The sequence below is a fragment of the Amphiprion ocellaris genome, chromosome 9 (assembly GCF_022539595.1).
Source record: "Amphiprion ocellaris isolate individual 3 ecotype Okinawa chromosome 9, ASM2253959v1, whole genome shotgun sequence".
NCBI lineage: Eukaryota > Metazoa > Chordata > Actinopteri > Pomacentridae > Amphiprion > Amphiprion ocellaris.
The window spans coordinates 20,174,581-20,193,517 of NC_072774.1; the positions used below are offsets into that span (position 1 = coordinate 20,174,581).

Sequence of the window (18,937 nt, forward strand, 5' to 3'; positions counted from 1 at the left end):
TCAAATATCTTATTTACAGAAGTAATTGTGTTTACATTTTAAGCAAATTGCTCTTGTTAATGAATAGTGCCTTTATGAGACAAAAACTCGCCTACCCCAGGAGTTGTACCAAGTTTGTGCTCATTAAGCTTCATGTGTCACTCAGAGAAAAACTGACACAGTCTGAAAACTCAGAAAATAGTGACTCATCGGAGTATATGTAAAAAATGTGGCAAGGGAGTTAATGAGAAATTCCTTGCACCCAACGAAGGGAAAACCTTTTATCGTGACTACTATTTGGACCATGGCAACAATGTTTAAAGATTGGGTTTTGGCTCCAAATGGTGATGGTGGTCGAAGTGGTGGTGGTGTGTTCCTACTACCAGTGTCGCCTAATGTTGCGCAACATCTGGGCAACATCTGGAGCACATCAGGGATCGGGTGCTTCTGATATGTCCATGGGAACGTGCTATTTTTAAAAGCTATGTTGAATAATGGTCATTAAGAGCATGTTCCCACTTGGACATGGGGTGAAAAAAAGGAGGATAAACAAACTAAAAAGGGTCAGCTGATTGTGCAGAAATGTGAGAATTTTGGGAAGAAATGAAAATTAAAGCCCTATAAACACAAATGAAGACTTTACTTTTTCCACTAACCTCTACAGTATTTATTAATCTCAGTAAATGACAGGTGCTGCTCACAGTACTGGCATGCCAATACATTATAATATACAGCTTGTAGGAATATTTCACTCACTTGAAACAAATATAGTACTGTACGTCTCAGATGATGACAACTCAGCACAGAGCTCTGTAACATTGATGGAATTTAAAACAACTGAGATGGATCTGTAGGGAGTACTGAAAACCGAGTGTTGAAAAGCGAAGCGTTTTGGAACTCTGAGGTCAAATACGGAAAAGTCCCAGGAATAACGAAAGAGGACCTGAACTGACAAAGAGTTTAATTCTGTTCAAGTTGGACAGATACAGAAACAAATCTGAATTTGTCCAGCTGTGCATCGCTCTAACAGAAAATTTTGCCATTGTAATAAAATATTATTCATTTCCTATTTTAAGCAATAGCTAAGCAGCATGAATGCAACTTTAGTTGTTATCATCTATAAAGGCTCTTTTTTTACAGAATCAGCCAAAGAACCACAAATGACAGTCTGTATTGTGTTAAACTATATGGAAATCTTTCCCACGCTGTGTTGTGGTTCAGATTTATGGCTACCCAAACTGGATTCCCCTCATGTTGCTGTTCACTTAGTTTCATTGATGTATTGTTTCATAACTGCATAATTACCATATGGATAAAAACACACGTGTCGAGCAAAATGAAGAGGACACTATTCAAAATACTGAATCACGGGTCTAGTAAAACATATTTTGAGTCCTATGATTTTGAAGTAGACACCATTTACAAGAGGTTTATTCAAATATAATTACACAGCTAAGAGTCCACACCATCAACGCCACCGATTTCTGAAAGCCCATGGCCACATCAGAGACTTTTCCAAGACCTCGACAGAGAAGGCGCCATCTGAAAACAGAGTGGGCCCCAAGGCGAACCCGAGACCCGTCCGTTCCTTCAGCACAGTTCAAACTTTGGGAACGACACTTGCAGAAGTTCATCGTCCGCCTCCCTCTAAAAACAAGACCTCGATGCAACACTACACCGACCCCATGGTGCAAGGATGTAAGATTGCTGTTTCTGGCTCCAGGATGGCCAATAGAAAGAATGTTGACACATGACACTGATGAGTATTTAGTATATTTTCCCCTTTGTATGGCTTCACTGATGTGCCAAGAATTCATACTTCCATTTCTTGTAAATCACCGAACCGCTGAAGATTGACTTGTGATAATGTCCAGTGCAAACATTCGCCCCCTGTGGGCAGTTCATCAATGTTCTGTAAGTGCTTTTTGGCAGCCGTACAAGATTTCATCCAGCCAACTTACGTGGAACAGATTTATTATGTGAATACAGAGCTGATACTGGCCATCTAAGCTCTGTGACCTTGTCATTTCCTGCAAGCAAACTCAAAACAGCAGAGTTTTGGGAGTGATGATGACACACTCCTCCCAAAACCACATTAGAGAGTCTGACTCTAGTCATTATGTGGAATCTGCTATGTGCAGGCTATTACCCTGAAAGGCACCACAGACAACGACGGATGTATACTGTCTGCTGAGCACCTTCTTTGTGACAGCCTGGTCTGGTTCCTGTGTGGCCATTCCTAGACAAATAACCTCCAATTAGAGAATATGCAATCTAGCAAAAGATGACTGTCTTTGCATGGACAGAAGCTTTACAATTGACCAATGATGAAAACAGAGTGTGGAAGAAGAAGCAGCAGCACAAACATATAAGAAAATGCTGAAGCAAGAAAAGACTAAACAAAACTATCATTGTTTTGAGTTTAAGTATTTCTCAAAGGTAGGAGGGAGAATGTGAAAATGGCTCTCTACCTCTAACTGACTAAACCCATGCTGAGTTTCCAGTAAAGTCAACATTACAGGGAAGTAATTAAATTAATGAGCTGCGGTCATCGACATGTTTACATCCCAGTATACGACATTACCCCACTAGTGACCCAAGTTTGCAGTGAGTCATGAGGAACAAACAGCGACGCGAATTCACTCCATAACGCTACAATCATCATGTTCCACTGTGAAAAGCATGGAAGTATCATAATGTACACAACAAACAATTGAAAGAAAATTGGGTTAATCCACTGCAGCAAAGCCCTTTGCAGTTATTTGCTGCTAATACAAATCCACATGCGGTTCATACAGCGGAGATCAGCAGAAAAAGGGAAAAAGTCAGCAGTTAGCATTATATAGGAGGAGAAATTAGAAGCAGGCATTACAGAAAGTGAGTAGGAGCAAAGTTTAGAAGCAAGGAAGCACCGTACCTAGGCTGTACATAAAAGATAGATATAGCCACCATGATGTCACCTATGTGTTGAGGCCTCAGGTTTGGAATTTGGCTGTTGTCATCTTTGTTAATCTGATATAAAACGAGAACTCTAAAACGTGCTCTGTTTTATTTTGATTTTATTCTGAGACCATAATTCACAAGCATTCTGTATCCAATAAGACTGGAAAGTGTTTTCTGACTAACTCATCAGAAAAATATTCACTGAAGGGGCAGATCAAGGGTCAAGCAGGGTGATTTTCTCATGGACTTCATAGCCATTCTGACTTCTTTTGCAATCAGAGGAGTCACTTCCTGCTGACCATTAGAAGGAATGCAGATTTAAGACGCTTCTGGACTTCACCTTTTCGACCAAAATCTCACATCCATCTTTTACAGACAGTAAAGCAGAAACTGACAACATTTTCAGTGTCAGCCTCATACGAGCAGAAAATAAGCAGTTAACATTGTAAAGAAGCAGATATTAACAACAGACGCATCATATTAGCACCATAAAAGCAAAAATTTGAAGTCAGCATTGAATGTATCAACAGCATAAGAGTGGAAAATTAGCGGTTAGTAAAAGAGCAGATATTAGCATCAGGCATCATATTAGGATGATAAAAGCAGAAATTAGAAGCTTGTATTTACAGTATTAATAGCATAAGGGTTGTAAATTAGCAGTTTGAATTATAAAGGCAGACACTAGCAGCAGGCATCATATTAGCACCATTAGGGCAGAAAGAAGCAATCAGCGTTACAGTATCAACAGTTTAAGAGTGGGAAATTTACAGTTAGCAGATGCCAAGAAATGGCAAGGACATATTAAAACACTGTAGCCACACTAGTTGTCTTGTGCAATACCTTGAGCAGTGCTTGAATGGTAATGTCAGCAAGCCAACATGTTCCCACCAACAGCAGTTAACATCCTAAAATCAATGTTTCATTATGAACATCAACTTAGTTTTAGCATGCTAACATTGACTGAACACAGAGGATGATGAGAATGTCATCATTTTTTAAAATATTGGATCACAAATTCATGGAAGGACCTGATGCTGTCCAGAAAAGCAGAAAGGCTTGGCATCATTGTGCCTAAATGTTGTGGAAAAATATATTGCACATCTTGTCACACCTAGGAAGAAAAGATTTCTTTTAACAAGTTCCCAGAAAAAAGTGTCTATGACTAAGTGCTGTCAACAAGCATATCAGAGATGGCAGCCACTGGATCCAAAGTTGTTAACAGCAGGTGAAGGAAAACTTCCGGCCTGCAGATACATGATATGACCAACAACTGAAATGAATGACACCAGCAGCGAAGGTAAAACGCAAATGTTGAAACAATTAAACCAACCTTTAATACCATGGCTTGGACTTGTAGCTGACAGGAAATACAGGAGATGAGTTCCAAGCTGCAGTTGTGATAGCAGGTGTTCACAATTTAGAGAGAACCTTCACACAAAGGTGTGCTTGATACGGGCTACAGCCGGTGACTTGTCTGCTATCCTTTAGTCCTTCTTCAACTTTTTAGAGACAATGAGGTCATTTCTGTCTGAGTCGTCCTGTTTGTTATCAGAATATCTTACCTAACCTAATGTCTGACTCAACCAGGCTTGCAAAAACATTAACTGTCCCAAGACTTTATTTGGAGTTCCCAGACATTTATTGGAAAACTTTATTTCTTTAACCTTTTAGCCTTTCAAGATGCACATAGATACACTGAGAATTAACAAACAACAAACGCTGTCCTTGCCATTAATCAAAATGACAAAATGAGATATTCTTTCTTTATTTTTTAAATCTTAATTGTAAATCTAATGGCCCAAGGTACGGAAAGGCTGCTGCATGTTCGTTCACCATTATGAAGAGGAACAACAGTAACTTATTTCAGGTTAATACTTTAATTCTGCCATTTCCTCTGGTGAAATTATCCCTGAAAACATAAAAACATAGGCATGGATATAATGTGCTCATAAATGAAGCAAACCAGTTTTAACTGTTTTACATGACAATCTGTGTGTATATGTATCTGTATCCCCTGTTTGATATGTGCATGAAATTTCCTTTTTACTCTTTGGGGTGATTTCTAGAGCTTTTTTGAGTTTTCTCCACGACATCATCAGTCTTGGGAAGTGTTTTCACTGCAAACAAATAATCGTCATTGCAACAAACAGTACACTGCGCTAATTAATGCTTTCATTTTTCAGTCGTTAAATACACAAACCTTGTGTTCCTTTCTACCATTAAGCACCATGTTTTAATAGACTGGTGGATTTCAAGGGTCCATCAGCTCCAGATTCATACCACATCTTTTCCATAATGATTAACCAGTCATTAAGACATCTCTTGGTTTAATTTCATGTGGTCAGTTTGAAATTGCTACGTAAGAAGTGCAATATCTCATTGTCCAGCTCTTTCAGAGCCAAGTAAATAAAATGTGCCACCATCACTGCTTTATCATTTTATAAGTCACTGTTTATCTAACGCTTTAGGGACACACCCAAAAGTCTACATTGCTCTATTACAGAGTTCAGTGTTTCCCTTGTAGCCTCGTGTAGCTTAGTAGTAATGCACTCTTCCAATAGTCCCCGTTCCCGTTCCCAGGATATCAGGCTGGCCATTCCTCCAGATTTCGCGGATGATTCGTTCCCTCTCCTCCAGCCGCTGTGCACGTTCAAGCTCCTCAGCGGAAGTAAATACGTTCACGCTTAGTGTCCCATCTGACTGGGTGGTATGATTACCAACAGGGATTTCTGTGCTGGGCAAAGCGATGGGTGCCTCCACATCATCCCCTTCTTCGTCTTCATCATCCTCACTCTCCTCATCCTCCTCACTGATGTCCTTTAAGTGTTTTTTCTCAGGCGTGGAGGGAGCGACGTTGGTCCGTGGCTTACAAGAGATGCGGATTACCAGGAGGCAGAGTGTCAGCACCAGGCCAAAGCAGACTCCCAGCACAAAGTAAAGACCAAAGCTCTCTGGATTTGCTATGGGAAGGACACAACAAAAGAACATCAGTTGGTTAAATGTTGCATGATAAAAATGCTTTTTGACATCCTCAATACAAGTTGTGAATTGCTGCAGTGTGACTTACCTTTGATGTGTGCATATGCAGCTATGGTGTTGCTCAGGAGGTCCATTTCTTTTTTCTTGACATCCATGTTGATTTCAACCTTACCTTTTTCACACCTAAAAAACAGCAAAAACATGGCACACCAAATTACATTTCAGTGTGGTGTCTAGTATAACTGGACATCCAATCAATGCTCCGCCGGCTGCTTAAGGTCTTTAAAATAACTCCCAAACTCCTGTCCTGCAGAGCTACATTCTATGCAGCACTTGGATGTCAAACCCACTGGATCACACCACTTCTTCTTGTGCCTCTGGGTGTGTGGGATGAGGCTTCCAAGTCTCCAACAAAAGCTCCTCTGTGTCCCTCTAAGTGTTGGCTTCATCTGGGATCATCATAATGCATTTGGCACACGGCACTTTGCCTCTGTCATTCTCCCTGAACCATGACAACCTTCCATAAATGAGGTCAAGAGTCAATTTTCCAAGTAGCCACAAAGGACTCCTTCCTGTCAGATGGGACTCCCAGATCAGTTTGTGAAGCTCAGTGGAAAGAGCAGAGACCTACTTGTTTTGTTTAGACGTTGTGTCCCTAACATTTTAGCAATCCTTCCTTTTGGCATTCTGTCAGTCTGATGAACTCTATTGTGTTTGTATCTAACCATACTGTGTGTAGTCATGACTCCTAACACTCCCAAGGAAGTCTTTCTTACAATAAAACCAGTGGAGCCAAGAACTAGATCAGATGCAAGAACAGTTCAGGTTCATTTTCTTCTGCAGTCTGTTTACAGTAATTACTGCTCACTTCTCCCCACTGTAACCTTCATACAACATCCTCACTCTGTAGCTTTTGTCTTCAGGAGAAGCAAAGCTGTTTCTCATCTTAAAACATTTATTGCATTCGCCTGCATCGGACACCATACCTCGGTCATGTTGTGCTGCTGTGTCTTTCCAAATTTTCTTCATTAACCTTTCCAGCTCCCTTCCTCCCCCTTTTTTTTTCCTGCTGACTCTATTCTTTTTTTTTCAGTTTTGCCAACTATTTCCACCTCCTGGGCTGGATGACCTCATGGTGTTGCACCACGAGACACTTGAGTGTTGACGACAACAGAGAATGGGTCACTTCAAAATAAAAGACCTTTAATTCTTACAACTAATGCTGGCACTATTTGTCTTCAACATGTGCTTTGTGTTGTAGCCGGCTGTGGAGAAAAACATTCTGTTCATGTGAAATGATGACGAACTTTGAACCACTCCCACGCTAACCTGTGCACACAGTTCTCTAAGTCAAACCACATGTCACTATGGCTGTTCACGGATCATATGGATGTCCTCTAATTGCACAAACCACATGTTTACGTTTGCATTTACGTCTAAATTGCACCCACTGATAACCTCAATGCCCGATCTCTGATGATGTGACTACCTCAATGATTTATGTAGCATTTGTGCTTATTTGTTGATGCAGCTTTTAGTAAAATTCAAGCATAAAACCACACGTGTAAACCATCTGTATTGTGGCCCTCTAATGAACTTTAAATCACAGCAAACATTCTCCCGTAAAAGCAGAAGAAAGCAGAAAGTGGAGTACAGATGAAGTATAAAACATACCACAAAATGAAACGACGAGGCAAGTCCTCAATCCCAGTTCATATTATAATGTGAAGTTGGAGAACAGATGCAAAATGATCACGCTCCTCTCTCTCTCTCTTCTTTCCCCTTGCTGTTGGATTAAGGCCTGTGATCTTTGGTCCTCAGGCTAAACAGTTCATTGGGCCACCCTGAGACAAGAGCAAACACACACACAGACACAGAAACACACATACAGACGTCAAGCTACATTAGATCCAAACTCACTGAGGCATTTGCAATGCAAACAACGACAGGCCTATTGCAGGATACACGGTCCGGCAAGAGACTAGAGGCAGGCTTTTCAGTTTTTAGTGGTTCAGCTGTGCCCACACAGGGTGAAATGCACAGAGAATGCAAAACTACAGGGACGTCTAGGCTAGTATATTGCAGTATGAAAAAGCAAAGAATACATTTATAGTTACTCTTGTTCTGCTGGGGGCATGCTATTTTCATCATGTTTTAACTGCAGGAATGTAGGGGAAATATAAAAGCTTGCAAATTAAAAAAAGGGGGGAAAACAATCAGAAGCTATAGAGAATGTGGAGATACTTCATGTTGTATTGCATGTTGGGAAAGGGAGGGATGCAGTATGTTACATGTGCCAGCTACAGTGGTTAAATCCTTACATTTTGCCTTGTGTTGGCTGAAAAGTTCATTGAATTGGTTCAAATCTGACGGAGAAGAAAGAAAATAAAGAGACTCTAGGAGAAACTGAATTGCAAGGACGAGGAACAGTATTTGAACAAACTAAGCAGGACAAGGTCAAGCAACATAGATTCATATGACCTGGCCTTGATTACGGATCCCGATGCACTACCTCCACATAATATAATACTGGAAACTGTCTAACTTTTAGACTGAGTGCAAACACTGTGCATGCGGTTAAAAGTTAGAAATGCAAATACCCTCAGACCAGTTTTGCAATGACTCGGTGTGAGATCTGCTATTTCACAAGCAAACGAATTGTGAGATCACAGTCGCACTAGCAAATGTAAGGTGGCACTCCTTGTTTTGGCCCAAGATTAGATTAGATAAGTTAACCTAACAAAATGCCAAACTTAGCGGACAACAACAAGGCAGAGACGATTTCAAAATAGAAACGAGAGACACAAAGGTGAAATTTCTGTCTCTAGCGGCTAAAACCACAACAATCTCCGTAAAATGTCACCGGAGCTCCAAAATTTCTTTCCTATGCTTAACAAAAGTCCCCTATAACTTGCTGAGAGTTGGAGCTGTACACGACGGGTCGAGACTTCAGTGCTGTGAAAAATACTGAGCTAAGAAGTTTTCTAACTTGTACCCCTGTTTAGGAAAAAGCTCCTCTGCCAGCTGCAGTTGGTTTAGCAGAGCCTCTGTGCTTTCCAGGGCAGATTTTGATCTTGCTGACTCTTGGCAGATCCTATGTACTCTACACAGTGCCTGACTGAGACAGCGCTCGGGGGCTAAGTGACAGACCAGTTACCATGGCGACATGCTTCCCAGGCCACCCCCTTGGTGCCTACAGGGGAGAAACGATGAGCCTTTTGTTTTTGCTCCCCACGGTACAGATGGACTTATGCACTGTCTTCCAGGCAAGCCTCTTCCCATTTTTTTTTAATAATTAATGAACAAGATCATCTCCTCCCTCCTGCAGAGTCTAATCCCGCTTCACTAATGGAATTTATTCATCATTATCCAAGCTGAGCAGAAGAACAGGGGCTTTCAATGAGATATTTTGTTTTTGTCTCAAGGGTAATAAAGTGAACGGCTCAAATGACTACAGTCACTCTTCAAGCCAAGGTCAAAGCTAATGATCAGACACCTACAGTACAGTAACTTCCCTCTTTTCACGCTGGAATGCAGCAAACCTGAGTTTCACGACCTGGGCATCTATTGCTGGTGGTTAATGACAACTGGAAACCTGTTTAAAGCCTACCTAAACACTAATTATCCTGCCCTGTTGTTTTGTTGTGCTTTTGTTTTACCCAAACAAGGAAATTATAAACAGACCTGCTTCTGCCTCGCAACAGTATCCCATGACTCAACTTTTGGTCATGTTCTCCAAGTGAACCAGTTTGCTTTTCCATGGCAGATCTTGAGTTAGCCTTGAAAATGAAACCCTCATTATAACAAATAGTCATGCATTAGTGATTTGATGTATCATCTTGTTCCATGATGTTTTACTCAAAGCAAAAGTCACATTATTAACTATCTGGTAAATATTAGGAATGAAAACAACAGTAATCCTCGCTTTACGCTTGCTGACATGATCACATATTGACACTACACATAAAGTTAATTCATAAAAGCAGCTAAAACCATACTAAACAACTAATCAAGATGCACATGGTGGCAAAAATTAAATAAAAAATAAGTACAGCTGTATACTTTTCTCATGCTAAGTTCCGATTTCTGAGACGTGCTTACTGTTGTGTTTTTGTGTGGCAGACCAACATAAATTGCACCTATAAAAATAAATTCCAATGTAATTCTGTGAGGCAAAGCATTTTATGACTTTGCTGTCACACATGACATTGCATCAGCTACAAAAAAAATGTTCATATATTGTGACTGGAAAGCATGGATCTAAAAGATATGAGAACTGAAACAAAATTTTCCAATGACCTGGCCACACATGCAGCAGCACGTGCCTTTGTGCCACACCTGAGCTAATGTGACGTCAATGTTCTGGTCCTATTTTTTGTCCCTCCTAGTTTATCATTTGCTTTTTCCTGGCCTCATATCCCCAAGTCAAGCTCAGGCATCCCCTTCCTGAGTTGTTTGCATGTTGCTGACAATCACTTAAATCAATCTACATGTTTATGTTTATATTTTAATAAAGTAAAACAAAAAATAAGTCCAGTACCAAATGATACAGGCTGCAACAAGTTCACCTATTTTCTTTCCAAAATGTGTCTGTCAGCAATACGTTATCCATTTCAGGTCACAGCAAAGGCCAGCATAAACACAATGTGGCATGGTGTTATGGTCTAAGAAGAGGTCAAGCACTATTTCTGACTGGCTATTGTTTGTTTTGGTTTACATGGAAGAGCTGAGTGGAGGAAAAACTCCAAACTACCATGTAGCGTGATATTTTTGCTCTCATCCACTTTGAGATAACCACAATTGCTCTTCCTTCCCACAAGGTTTTACAGAAACAACATCCAGGTCAAGCCTTCCCTCAGCATCACTGCTATTGTCTAAGATAAGGATGTTGAGAGAGGATGACTGAGTGCTCTATTGTAAACACCTTACAGCTTAGTGATTTATCAGCTCCTAACAGGGGCAGACCTCCAAAGCAAAAGTTTGTCACAGAATAGAAGCACTTTTCCCTAGATACTTAACCAATAATACTTGTTTCATAAACCATCCGACCACAATCCTCTTCCACAATGAAGAAATCAAAGTCACAACCCTTCAGTGGAATTTATGCACAAAGTCAAGCCACATTTGATTTATATACAGAACATAAAAAGGTCAGATTACACAAGGGAGTCAGTCTGTGTTATTTCCTCATTGTAATGACACACGCCGAACCGCAGAGGGAAAGAAATATTTTTAATACCTCAAATTTCTGTGCAGCAGCAACAATTCCTGGCACAACAGACAGTGTTTCTGTGGTTTGCCTGGGACGAAACTTCACAGAAAGAAAAGAGCCCGATTTAGATTTGATCACATTTCATTGTTTTTAAACTCAAGTCCACACTCAGACTCTCTTTAGTGAGCGAGATCACAGAAGCTGCCGCATGGATTTATAGCATCTCGCTATTGTCTTTGCTCTTGATTATGTTCATTAAAAAGTTTCTGCTTTGATTCAGTGACTGCTACTGAAAAAAATCAGCCTGAAGTTAATGACGCTTAGCATCAAACACACCAATCTGGGCAATTTATTCACTATTTTCAGCTTGCAAACCACATTCTAAAACTCCTCAAGTTCCCCTTAAGTAAATATACTGAATCAGAAGTCGGTCTTGGCTCTGCTATTCTCTTACTCATTAAAGATAGAAATAGAATGTTAACAGCTACCTACAAACTGCCAAAGAATCTGAAACACTATCACAAAAATATCTGCCTGATATCTTTACAAGCCGTTTATCACTCACCTGTAATCAAGCCAGAGAGCAGTCTCCAAGCACTAAAACTTAATGGAACTTCAAGTTCTCTCCAACACAGCAGAGGTAAAGGCGATTACTTTCCACTTGGTAAACAGAAACATCGTCCAAACCGCAATCTCTGTTTACAATGTCTGCAAAAGCATTCATGAAAGTCTGCAGAATGAAGGCTATTTCTTGTGGAAGCCCTTCTAAGTTTTCTTTACATTCAGGAAGGGTGCAGAGGGCTGGATTTCTGGAGAAAGTATGAACGCATTTCTTCCTTAGTTCCTCTTGACATTTCAAACTGTGTTAAATGTTAGTTCTACGTCTCCCCTGTCAAGGCCGGCCAGCTTATCTGACTGAGAGGAAGGTTGTTGCATTTGGAAACAGGACGTGCAGATGTTTGCCATCAGGACAAAGACATAAAGCAGCAGGTGAGGTTGGCCCCTTGAAAGAGCAGGGTCATAGAGTTTTTGTAAATAATTTGGTTTTGTCCTGGATCAGTCTGACTGTATGTCACGAAGAATATGATAAAGTATGGATAAGGTCAGAAAACTCGTCATAAACTATGTAAAGAAGTCAGGTTAGAGCAGTGGACTGGTGAATAAAACACAATATCTACAATGTGGAAGTTCTTGGTTTGATTCTTGCTTTTTGTCACATGGCTTACCAATATCACTCTTCCTTTCATTTCCTGTCTTCCTCTCTACTCTAACCTAACAGATGCAAAGTAAGGGGGGAATAAAAGTAAGAGTGGACGCGTGGATGAAGCTGATAGTACAACTCTGGTTAGATTTCTTTCCACTATGATGCAGAACTTGATCCTAATTTCACTTGCACTCCTCCCTTTTCTTCAACTAAAGGTTGAAAAGGTGATGCAGGGCGATTGCTGCCTGTTCAAATGCCTGAGGAGAGCAGGAGACTTCATTCTTGACTGTTGAAGCAGCAGCTGAAAATCAAGATCCACACTTTCTTTTTCTGGACGTTCCAATCATGCACACTGTATCACATTGCAGATAAAGTTTGCTCACTTGCCACAGGCCTGAAGAATATCAGACTTTCCATGATTCTGAGCACCTCTGGGACTTCAAATCATATTTGCAGATGAAGACTGTGTGATGCTGTCCAAAGTAAGTGAGAGGTCCTTGAGTGCGGATTGCCTCATCGGCTTCTGTTTCCAATATCATCGATAAACTTACAGCCCCAACTGTTACTCATAAAAAAGAGAAACCCAAGAGATGCTAAGAATCTTGAAAAATTTTATTATCTACAGTGTCATGAGAACTGAGAAAGCTACATCTGCTTTGTGATATGATCGAAAGCTCCAGGACAATATAATGAATGGACTTTAAGAGGATTGTTTCGCAAACACCTAAAAGCAGCCTTTCATCACTTTCACAGTTCGAAAAATACTTCTGAGAGTGCACACGTTGGTATTTAGTTAAGTAGAGTTTGACATCAAATCATCTCATTGTGAAAAACCCCACCCACCTAACACTTGGTCTGTAAAAGCAAACACATTTTGAATCATACTTGACCCTAGTCTGCAATACAGTGTGGTGCCTGCTGAAAAGACAAACAGCACCAGTGAATGTAAAGTTAGAACTTGCCCGACTTCTATTAAATTTCCTCTTGAGTGGGTCTTAGCTGGAAATAAACTTAGATCTTAATGTGTGTTATTTGTGCTGCACTCAAACTTTAACATTTTTGTTCCATTAGATGATTCAGTTCTATCCAAACTCCTTGAATGCAGTTAAGTGTTTGATATGACGCTGAAAGAGAGCTTTGTTTTTTCATGTGTTGATGTATTTGGCTTTAGGCATGTACTGAGACATAGACTCAGTGAACAACAGGTTTTCTTTCAAGGGCAAAAACTTCTCCAGAAGTGAACACAGAATCAATCCACTCAGACTGTAGGCCAGTTATTATTTGACTGTAGACATTTTACCATAGATTCATCATGAGCCAGTATGCAATGTGATACCAGCTTGGCTTAGAGTTAAAAATATTTTCCCCAGTGAATCCCTTTGTATCCTTGTGTCATAAAAAGTGAACCACAGTGCACTGCTTGCCCTGTGAAGACCATGTTTTGTGGGTTATGGCAGGTAATGGGAGGGTAATAGAAATGCTGGGCAGAGCTGGAGGTTAGGGCAAGTGGGTAATAGCACCCAGATGTGTTCCTGATGTGAGGCAACAGTCAGAATGTTTTACTATGTAAATTAAGAGGAGATATCCCATTTTCCATCTTCATACTGATGTTATCAAGGTACGAGTTAAGCAAATCAAGCTCATGGCTTAGGTCAGATTGGAACCCCAGCTCTGTGTTTGTTGACAAGGTTTATTTGTATTTGCACGTGTGTGTACAGTATTTCCTTGTGTGTTGACAGCTACTAGCTTGTACATGGTAAAGTCGATTCATATGGGCATTCCTCTCTGACTTTCTAAAGCACAGAGTCTTTAGATCATCCTAAATCCAAAGCTCTAAAAATAGACCCATGATCTCACTCTTTTCATCGATCTGGGCCACCATCCAGCCGTACACCAACACCACATACTGTATCAATTACACGGACCCTTTGGATTAGTCTGTGACACAAAACACGTGCTTTCCCTTTCCATGATGGGGTCTGTAGAACTCTCTGCACTACCCATGAACATGGTGCAGTTCCATTAGATCTAGGAAGTTGAGAAGTGTTGTGATAGCACTGCACTTGTGTGGAGAAAGTCCTGGCAGCATGGATATTTAAGAGACTGAGTCAGTATCTTCTGCTGACCTTTAGAAGCAACCAGTAGTAATTAGAAAAAAAAAATCAGCGTTGTCATCTGCCATGGTGCCCGCTGAATTACAATAGCATCATATTGTTACAGCAAGGATGACATAGTGAACTCCTCAGACCACAGACATGCGGAAGTCTCTAAAAAAAGGTCATGTCTCACCCTAGAAGATACTCTTGAATTAATGCGTTGGCTTGTGTTGGCTGTGAACTTGTCTGGAGGATTGCAGAGATTTAATACCAAAACAAGACAAAGAAGAAATCTCAGCATTGTTTTGGCATACGTGCTCATCTTATAGGACATCAAATAATTATAGAAGTGCTCAGTCATTCCTGATTATTATCTGCTGTATACTGCCTCCATATTGTGATTAACTAACACTGGATCGACTCTTTTTTTGCTGATATTGTTTTAAACAACTGCACCAAAATACATGGGGTACCAAATACTTAAATACTGTTAAAACAAAACAGGTTTACTACTTGCATGTATGAAATGTATTTCATGTGTGTTTCGGTACCTGTTTGTCCCTCTTTTGTGTGTGTGTCCCGCTGGATGTATGGCTCTGCATGTGTGTATTGAAGATAGGAGCATAAGCCAAGGCAAACCCACTGGACTTAACATGTCAAACATCGGCTGAAACTTAAACAGGGGAGTGTCTGAGCCCGTGAAGCTTCTAAGAGAAGGCAATAAACCCTGAGTCCTGTAAAGCATCACCGGTTGATGGAAGCTTTGTTAACACGGTTTTCTCAGACACCTCATTCATCAAACTTCTATTTCTCACGGCTCTATAATATCCTTTTGGTTACTTAATGTCAGTTAAGTTAGATCTCCAATGAGAAGATCATAACTTCTTGTCATTTATATAATCATATTGTCATTTTTCATGTTTTAACAAATGTTAACAGGCCCATGTCATTGATAAAGAGAATTACTATTAACAACATCACTGTCCGTAAAATTTCTCTTGGGGTCACCATAATACTGTATACTGAGTTTGTGAAAAGTTCATCAAGGCAAGACTAACTGCTGCATGACGGGTGATGGTGCAATGGGTTGTATTTTTTGTAGAGCAAATACAGAATCGGAATATGTTCATGCCAAGTACATTACTGGAATTGGTATTTTTTAATGGTCCGGCAATGTGGCCCTTTTCAGCAAATAAAGTGCCACATGTCCCCACAGTGTATCTTTCTTTTTTTTTTTTTGTTGTTGTTGTTGTCGTCGTTTATTTTAGCTCAAAATACTTTTGGCTCTTTATTTCGCCATAAATGTATAACCCTTTGTTTTAGGGCTGTTCTAAATAGCCCGTTTTGCTCTAAAGAAAAAAAAAACAATGAGCTACTACTGTTCCCGCCTCCTTAGGAAAGAACACCCTGTCAGCAGCTGTCAGCCATCAACACCACAAAACACAATAAAAGTTGATTTTCACTGCATGGGAGATCTAATGAATCAGCTATAATCCCAAAAAATATTTTAGTTGGAAAACAACAGATAGAAGCAGTAACAGTAAACCATTGGCAGTAATAACTACAAGTAGAAAGTGTGGTGTTTGACTAGACCACTCTGTTTAGGGCCTGCGTGTATAGCTGGAGAGAACTGCTGATGATCATCTGATCTGGTGTGACGTCATGTAAGAGTGTAAATATGCCCAGTGAGACCATTACCACAGCATTTCAGCTGTTCATGAATGACATATTTGAGTGTTTTTGTGGGAAATTAGTTGTATGTTATGTGTGTGCAGTACATCCAAACCTTGTCACCATGACGCAACCAACCTAAGATACTTAATGCATGAGACTGAATGTGAAATTTATGTAAAAAGATGCACAAGACATCTATAATATCTCCATTTAATGGCACATTCAGTCATTAAAGAAGAAAAAGGTCAAAGCTGAGACTCCATAAAAGCTTGTGTTCTCAATGTAAAAACCATAAGGATTTAATTAAGAGCTGAAACATGATGATAAGATGATTTTAAAAACCTGAAGGCTACTTTCAATACAGAAATGGACTAACCAAAGCTAGTAAATCAGCCAAATTCATGTTTATGTGTTTAGTTGTTCCAGGTTTTTTTACAACATTGTGTCATCAAAGCATTTTGCTCTTGTACAGAACAGTCACAAAATGCACATCTACTTGATTCCTTGCAAGGGTTTGTGTTTATCTGTTGTCTTTTTTCGTTGTCTACATACGGTTCTTTTCTCTTGACTTTTATGACTTTAAACGGGCAAAAACTTTCTGTATCTACCCCTGCAGACAGATTGTTACCACTGGAGTTTAGACAAGCAATTCAAATCAGAGTCCGGCCTCTGACCTCTGGGTAAATAGAGTAAGTTAACCACCATCCTCACGACAGATAAGACAGGTCGACTGATAAGAGAATCAATGAGGTTTAGGTTAAAGGAAAGTCTGTTGGCTTGAATAGCCCAAAGAGGTCATAGAGAAGTCAACTCATCCCAGCCAGCCTTGAAGGGGTTATTTAACTACTTTTCACACTCATCCTATGGAAGGTTATCTGATCGAGTGGAGGAGGCACAGCTAAAGTGCTGCCTGCCCACTCAGATAGTATAAATTAAAGGAGACCCCAGAGAGCAACCCAACCCTGTGCAGCCCCCACCCATCACCTCCCTTCTCCCTCATTTCACTTTCTTTCTGATAAGAGGTGCTAACCACAAATGTCCAGCGGCGAGAAAGAGAGAGAGAGAGAGAGAGAGAGGGTTATGGGAGCTGAAGCATGTGGTCAACTACTGTTGAGTGCCAATGTTTCTATGAGCTTGTGTACAAAAAGGGAAAAGCTGTAAAAGAAATAGTGCCATGTGCACCATGTGTTCGCTTTCAGTCCCTGCTTTTGAAAATCTGTGACATCTCTCATCTCCCTTATTATATGACATCTGCTCTTTCTGATCTCAAAAAGCGACAGGATGTTTGCTTTTATTGTAGCGAGGCGCCAAGTAACTAATCACATCAAGGTTATAAAATAATGTGCAGCTGCACAGGAAAGCTGTACCAGGACTCTCCTGTCTTTTCTCAACTAGTGCTGCATCAGCTCTTCTTCTGCACCAGTTCATCTACTACATGCTGAAAACACACACATGTAGCAGGACGCTGTTTGGATGGATGCAGATATTCAGCTAACATGCATTCTTGCTGCACGAAAAAACATCACCATCACGTATAAAATCTGTAATGAATGTTTTATTCTTTTGTTTCCAAATCTGATCCACTTCTCTGTTGTTTTTCCACCACAGTTTACTGAAGTAGAAACAATCACACAGGAGCTCATATTTCATGTTTAGTAAAAACTTACTACAGCTGCTGTGATGAAAGCCAGATATCAAACTTTATACCACATAGAAGTTTTCCCAAACACAAGCACCTCTAAACAAGCCTGCCAAACAAAAGTTTTAATGACCTGCAAAGCATTTAAACTTTAGACTCTATCTACTGCAGAAGAAGTTTATCCACTGTGAAAGCCCAGTGTTGGTTGTCTATGGGGGTTTCTATGGTACCGTACATACACTGAAACAAACTGTCAAACTCACCGGTTAGAGATGAGAGAAAATGTCCCTCTGAGGCTGTTCAGTCCACACAGAAAGCTTTGGAAAAACTGCAAATCTTGGTCTTCTTTCCCTCCAAATTAAAAAAAAGCACACACATACACACACACACAGCATTACAAGCAGTCCTGACTGTTTCACTGTTGCTGCTGTGGTCAAGTCATGAAGAGCGTGTGTGTCTGCCTGAGCGTGTGTGTTGCGAGTCTATGGAAGAGGTGGTAACTTCCTCTCAAAGTTGGAGTGAGTAACAGAGTTTTCTCTCTCCCGGCTCCAATCCACAAGAAGCAGGAAAAGCTGTCATACTATCCCTCGTTCCGAAGGGAAAAGAAAAAAAAAGGAACAGCCTAAAAAGGGCAAGCTGGAGAAAGAGGGGAGGGAGGAAAGCTGTGGTGTGTGTGTGTTGTATGTGGTGTGGGTGTGGGTGTGGGGGGCTTTCCCTCTGTTGTTAAGGAAAAGGGCAAAAAGGAACACAAGGCAAATTAGCTCAAGTTTTTCCGCCCAGCACAAGAAAGAAAACATCATCATCAAAAGATGCCATATAGTGCATGTATAGCTGATGTTTGGTTTTATACTATTGCACTAGCACTTCTAAATCTCTTACATGCAGAAGGGAGTAGCTTTGGGGATATACATTTATTTTTATTAAATGAGACTTTATTAATTTATTTGACAAAATTGTCAGTTATATTCTTATATTTGTAAATATGAAGCTCATGCCAACAGCTGAGTTGCTTTGTGGAACCTAAAAGACTAGAAACAAGGGAAACCAGCTAACCTGACTCTGTGCAATTTTTTTTCAAAAATACCAGCACTTCTAAAGCTCTCTAATAACAGGTTATATCTTGTTTTAGTAATCTGTTTAAACATCGAAGTTTAAAAATGTCCAGCTGCAGTTTTACACTGAAGTATTTGTCTTTAGTTTGTGGGCTTTGC

General features: G+C 40.2%; 1 protein-coding gene across 3 annotated transcripts; it reads right to left on the reverse strand.

Moving 5' to 3' along the window:
• Nucleotides 1-4,233: 4,233 nt before the first annotated feature.
• eva1ba (eva-1 homolog Ba (C. elegans)) lies at nt 4,234-18,276 on the reverse strand. Of its 3 annotated transcripts, none has more exons than XM_023276000.3 (4): nt 17,990-18,274; nt 7,576-7,745; nt 5,990-6,084; nt 4,234-5,882 (listed from the first exon to the last, which is right to left on the reverse strand). In XM_023276000.3, exons 3-4 carry the CDS (start codon nt 6,054-6,056, stop codon nt 5,458-5,460), a joined length of 492 nt encoding a protein of 163 aa, XP_023131768.2. In that variant the 5' UTR covers nt 6,057-6,084; nt 7,576-7,745; nt 17,990-18,274; the 3' UTR covers nt 4,234-5,457. The 3 variants fall into 3 exon arrangements, with proteins under 3 accessions (XP_023131768.2, XP_035806715.2, XP_035806716.2); XM_035950822.2 differs by lacking the exon at nt 17,990-18,274 and adding an exon at nt 11,679-12,327; XM_035950823.2 differs by lacking the exon at nt 7,576-7,745 and having other exon boundaries at nt 17,990-18,276.
• Between the last annotated feature and the right edge of the window lie 661 nt (nt 18,277-18,937).

Excerpts from the sequence above, each read along its gene's own strand:
- eva1ba (XM_035950823.2), bottom strand. The coding sequence starts at position 6,056 with ATGGATGTCAAGAAAAAAGAAATGGACCTCCTGAGCAACACCATAGCT. Across the intron at positions 5,883-5,989 it reads TGCATATGCACACATCAAAG|CAAATCCAGAGAGCTTTGGT; the intron begins GTAAGTCACACT and ends TCCTTCCCATAG.